This window comes from Sprattus sprattus (assembly GCF_963457725.1).
Source record: "Sprattus sprattus genome assembly, chromosome: 20".
Classification (NCBI taxonomy): domain Eukaryota; kingdom Metazoa; phylum Chordata; class Actinopteri; order Clupeiformes; family Clupeidae; genus Sprattus; species Sprattus sprattus.
In genome coordinates, this window is record NC_137918.1 from 8,295,953 (window position 1) to 8,301,952 (window position 6,000).

Below are 6,000 nucleotides of genomic sequence, written 5' to 3' on the forward strand. Positions count from 1 at the left end.
CTCAGTGTTTAGCACTGCTTCTAGACACATTCATCTGATTCACACATACATGTCTGGATGTACTGTTCATACTGTACACACACTCCATTATCTCCATCACTGACCTCAACCATCACGATCACCACCATCATAGCCTTCTTTACCTTAATCGTCCTCATCCTCATCATCATCATCAAACACCACCGCCTTCACAATCTTTTTCACTTGTTTTGCGTCCACAGGGTCTTGGATGGTGCTAGATGAGGACACCCCTCCTCTGAACAAATTGACGGTGCTGGGTGTGCTGGAGGTCCCCAATGACATGAACACCACTTCCTCTCGCCGCAGACGCGCCACAGCCAACAAAATCGTCCTGGACGCCACCTACATTTCCATTCAGGTGAGCTCACACAGAACGGGAACATTTAGAAACACGTTTATATTGTTCTTAAATATTTAAAATATTTCAAGTTCTCAAAATATTGTAAGTTGGTTTGGACAAAAGCCAAATAGCGTAACTATTACGATATACACTGCCATTTAAAAGTTTGGGGTCACCTGGAAATGCCCTTGTTTTTGCAAGAAAAGCAAATGGAGGATTCTTTGATGAAAGCAAAGTTAGAAAGACACAATTAAACAACAATTAAAAATCATTATTCCTGACCATGTCAATGACCTTTTGCTGTGATATTCTGTTTTTGATGTGTTGGAACATTATGGGTTAGAAACAAACAGTCAGCTGTGTTGGTGTCTGTCAGGGAGACCCACAGTGTCAGTGGCATCTCCAACACCTACGCATCCAACAAGATAAATCACTTGGGGGGGCACTGTAGCTCACACAGTAGCCTCAACCACATTCGGGCTTACCGCCCATTGATACAGGTTTGAATCCTGCCCAATGTCATTTCTCCAGTCCACTCCCCACCTCGTCTCCCTCTCATTTCCTGTCCCACTCTTCACTAACCTATCAATTAAAGGCATTAAAAAGCCAAAAACAAATCTTAAAAAAAAAAAGATAAATTACTTGGTTAAGCCTTTTGTGCTCTGTCCTGCTGCAGGGAGGTCATCTGATAGCAGGCTGGGAGGACGAGCCCTTCAGCGGTGAACTGCACATCGTCCTGAGAGGAACTCACTACACCCCCGAGTGGCTGCTGCCCATGGGCCCCAACCAGGGCTCCAAAGTGCTGGGTGAGGACCCACATCACACCACTCAGGGTGCTAATGATAGCAGTGAAGACTAAGTATGCTAATAAACATAGCATTGAAGACTCAGTGTGCTTAAGATAGCAGTGAAGACTCAAGATGCTAAAGATAGCAGTGATGACTCAAGATGCTAAAGATAGCAGTGATGACTCAAGATGCTAAAGACAGCAGTAAAGACTCAGTATGCTAATAAAGATAGCATTGAAGACTCAGTATGCTAATAAAGATAGCATTGAATACTCAGGGTGCTAAAGATAGCAGGATGTAATCTGCCTACTGAGAGGCAGAGTCCTGCCACTGAAATGGAAGCGAGAAGTCTATGTTTACTCTTTAATCATTCATGATATGCAGTATAGTGCGCTACTAATACAAAGTATTAGAATTACTTTGATTTCTTCCCCCTCTGGTAAAGTTTCATACTTGCATCCCAGAGTCAGCCCTCTAGCAGTTAAATGGGAGTGTATTATAAAGAATTTGACTAAATATATGAAGAACAGTTAGACATTCCTGCTGCCTCTGCTCTTCCACAGGTGTGTTTGGCATTCTGGATCTCTATGGAAAGCCCCACGACATCTACCACACCAAACTGGCAAGCACAGCCTCAGCTGGCACAGCCACCCTCACCCTTCGTCAGGCTGTTGACTGGCAGGTAAGAGCTTCTCTGAGGGGGCTTGTCCTCCGATCCTAAACTGCTCATTACTATTAGAAGCTGGGGGCTCTGGGGGCTTTAATTTGAAATGTGATGTGACTTAACTGTGATGCAACACATCAATGATGGGGCTTATATTGACAAAACTACCACTTTTATAAACAAAGGATATTTTTATGGGTTCATGAGCAATCCGCTGTTTAACATCGTCTGGAACCTTGCAAGGCCGATGCTGAGGTAGAGTCAGCTATTATGGAGTTATCTCCGTCAGGAAATGGTTGCGTAGAGTAATAGTCCATGCTAAGGGTTGAGTAGAGTAATACCTGTGATGTGTTTGAATAGTCCATGCTAAGGGTTGGGTAGAGTAATACCTGTGTTGTGTTTTAGGCAGGGGATGAAGTGGTCATCTCCACCACCAGTTATGACCCATGGCAGACGGAGAAGAGGACCATATCCGCCATCTCTGATGACAGAAGGACACTCACACTGAGCGAACCGCTCACACACACTCATATCGGTCAGTCACACACACACACACACAAACACACACACACACACACACACTCACACTGAGCGAGCACACACAAACTCATATCGGTCAGTCTCACACACACACACACACACACACACACTCACACACTCACACATACACACTCACACTGAACGAGCTGCTCACACACACTAATATCGGTCAGTCACCCCAAAGACACATAACTCCCTACTAAAGCACATTTTATGAATGAATGGCATTTTACCAGTGAACAGTATTGTCCTGAGTCTTGAGCCAATTCAGAGGGTTACTGCTATCATGAGCGTCACATTGCATGAAGACATGCAAGTCAACACATTAGGAGCCTTATTGATGGCGCTCTTTTGAAAAGAAGCACATTGGCTCATTTACCATCAACCTTTAAAGCTTGTACTGCTGTATATTACTACCCATTATTCAGTGCCAACATATATAATGGAAAAGAATGTATTATCAAAAGAACACAGAAAAGAATGTTTTTGTCTTTTAGGGGAGACCTATAGCATCAGCGGCTCCTCTAGGACCTACACACTGGCAGCAGATGTGGGACTGCTGACCAGGAACATCAAGATTATTGGCCACGCCCACCCTGAACTCTACAGCCAATCATTCGGCGCTCGCCTGCTGGTGGGCACCTTCTCAGAGGGAGGAATCGACTACAGAGGTAATAAAACATAATCATAGGCTTATCCTACTTTACATACATCACTATACATCATGACATGAGATGATCATCATGATATTCTATATTTGTTGATATGTGATATGGCACAATACAGCATGTTAAAACGTGATGATCATCATGATATTCCTTACATGTTGATATGTGATATGGCACAATACAGCATGTTAAAACGTGATGATCATCATGATATTCCTTACATGTTGATATGTGATATGGCACAATACAGCATGTTAAAACGTGATGATCATCATGATATTCCTTACATGTTGATATGTGATATGCCACAATACAGCATGTTAAAACGTGATGATCATCATGATATTCCTTACATGTTGATATGTGATATGCCACAATACAGCATGTTAAAACGTGATGATCATCATGATATTATATATTTGCTGATATGTGATATGCTACAATACAGCATGTTAAAACGTGATGATAATCATGATATTCCTAACATGTTGATATGTGATATTGCACAATACAGCATGTTAAAACGTGATGATCGTCATGATATTCCTTACATGTTGGTATGTGATATGCCTCAATGCAGCATGTTAAAACGTGACGTGTTTTTCTCCTCTCAGGAAAAGCTCAGATAAGGAATGTGGAGTTTTACCACACTGGACAGGAGGGATGGTCCGATTCCTATGACCCGCGATACTCTGTAGCTTTTGTCAATTTGGGAGAGGTGAGAGGAAACACACAATCTCTTCTGACACAAACCACATTTCTATTTCGGGCAACCACACATTTACTTCAGACACTGGAGTGGTATAGAGGCCCTCCACCAGTGAAGCCCTGTCAAATGCTAACTGCTATGTGACCAGTTGAACAAACTAAAACAACATTGTTGTCGCTGTTACGGTATAAGGTGTTGTTGTTGTCGTGGTTATACGGTGTTGTTGTTGTCGTGGTTATAAGGTGTTGTTGTTGTCGTTGTTATAAGGTGTTGTTGTTGTTGTCACTGTTATAAGGTGTTGTTGTTGTCGTGGTTATAAGGTGTTGGCTTTTATCCCTCTAGGTGCCTGAGATGGAGTCCTACATCCAGGGATGTGGTTTCCATGACGGCTTCTCCCCTGCCATTGGCGTCTTTGGCACAGATGGACTGACTGTAGATGACAATGTCATCTACTTCACTGTAGGACAAGGTAGGTGCTTTAATTTTTGTGACGCGTTATAGAGTAAAAAATCAGTGGATATTGAAGGGTGGAAAGTAGAATAGTTCCTTCACTGTTGGCTAAAGTGGCTCTCCCATTTTGGGCTGACATTTGAGTCTGTATACTATCAGCCTATATAGAAGATGGTGGAGAGAGATTACCAAGGTGCAGCAGTGTCATTTGACTGCATTCACCGCTGGCTTGACAAAAATAATTAAATATTGTGAAACGCTTGAGTAAAACACAATATTGTAAATATAAGTTATAGGTCGATAGTCACACATCACGTCCTACCCATCTGTGTGTTGTGAAACTCATCTGTGTGTTGTGAAACTCATCTTGTGTAAAGGTATCAGAGTATGGGGCAGCACCAACCTGATCAGAAGGAACCTGGTGACCATGACCCTGTGGCCAGGGTCCTACCAGGGCAGAGAGGAGAAGTTTAACTATGACTGGACCGCCGCTATAGAGGTCAGTGCTCACTAGCAGGTGGATCAATTGTAACAGTGGCCTTAGGCACTAGGCCCTTGTTTTTTGTCAAATTGACAAGGATTGTTTCTTTTCTCTTTAAGGTGAATGAAGGCACAAATACGGTTCTCATCGGCAACATAGTTGCAGGTTATGAGAGATCAGGGTACCTTATTGATGGAGAGCCATGCCCAGGTAATGACCTTTTTAACCTAACAGGATCATTTACTTTTATTAGGTTTACTTCTACTAACTGCCAAACTTTATTTGAAACTTGAAATGATTTATTAACACATTATGTACACATATCGTTAATTTGTATTGTATGTTGTGGATCCAGACTTCAAAGACATTAACAAATGTTCTTCTACTGTGTGGCCTTAAGACAATATAAATTGCTCAATAATGTAATAGAATTTAATAGAATTGAATCAAATAGAATTTAATTAAATAGAATTTAATTGAATAGAATTTAATTGAATTATTGTGACCCTTTGCCCTGACTGCTGAAATATATCACCTGACCAGGAACGGTGAATCCGGTGCAGGCGTGGCAGGATAACGAGGCCCACGGCGGCATCTACGGCATCATGATGAACAAGGACGGCCTGCCGGGCTGCTCACACATCCAGGGCTTTACCGTGTGGCGCAGCTTTGACTTCGGTATCTACTTCCAGGTCAGCCTCAGGGGTCATCACTCAAAGGGGTCATCAGCCTCAGGGGTCATCACTCAAAGGGGTCATCAGCCTCAGGGGTCATCACTCAAAGGGGTCATCAGCCTCAGGGGTCATCACTCAAAGGGGTCATCAGCCTCGCCAGTTGATCAGTTGACTCTGAAATTAAGGGGTCATGGGCTTGTAATGGCGGCGTAAAACTCCTAAATATCAGTAGATCAACACTGAACATTTGATCTGATGAATTTTTACAAGTACTTTCAAGGTTGGAATTATTGACATTTGAGTATTTAGCCTCCATGTAAAAGTATTTGAGTAGTTTCATTTGTCAGTATTGACATCGTAAAACAACGTTTTTAAATCCACTTTGCCCACTTAAGATCTGTTTATGAACTCTGTGTTTGAGCTTAATTAAAAAAACAACTCATCATTTCCTAAAGGTGTCCATGAATGTGCAGATATCTAACAACTCTTCTTTTCCTGAAGGTTTCCATGAATATCCAGATATCTAACATCACTCTGGTGGATAACGGGATGGGCATCATGTCAATCATCTATTCCCCGCCCTCTTTGCAACACCTGTATGCTGATAAAACCGTCCATATTCAGGTATGTAGCTTTGATAGCCAGGGAACGCACGCACTGGTGAA

The 6,000-nt window shown here is 42.4% G+C and overlaps 1 protein-coding gene across 1 annotated transcript in view; it reads left to right on the forward strand.

Moving 5' to 3' along the window:
- The window catches only part of pkhd1l1.1 (PKHD1 like 1, tandem duplicate 1), a gene marked incomplete at both ends in the record, with an annotated part of 71,269 nt that overhangs the window by 55,903 nt on the left and 9,366 nt on the right, over window positions 1-6,000 (forward strand). The window contains 11 exons of the mRNA XM_080858741.1: window positions 222-379; window positions 1,038-1,167; window positions 1,713-1,831; window positions 2,219-2,348; window positions 2,851-3,024; window positions 3,636-3,739; window positions 4,073-4,199; window positions 4,558-4,679; window positions 4,781-4,871; window positions 5,205-5,353; window positions 5,837-5,959. Of these exons, the coding sequence (XP_080714867.1) occupies window positions 222-379; window positions 1,038-1,167; window positions 1,713-1,831; window positions 2,219-2,348; window positions 2,851-3,024; window positions 3,636-3,739; window positions 4,073-4,199; window positions 4,558-4,679; window positions 4,781-4,871; window positions 5,205-5,353; window positions 5,837-5,959 (1,427 nt within the window). The remainder of the gene's footprint in view (window positions 1-221; window positions 380-1,037; window positions 1,168-1,712; window positions 1,832-2,218; window positions 2,349-2,850; window positions 3,025-3,635; window positions 3,740-4,072; window positions 4,200-4,557; window positions 4,680-4,780; window positions 4,872-5,204; window positions 5,354-5,836; window positions 5,960-6,000) is intronic.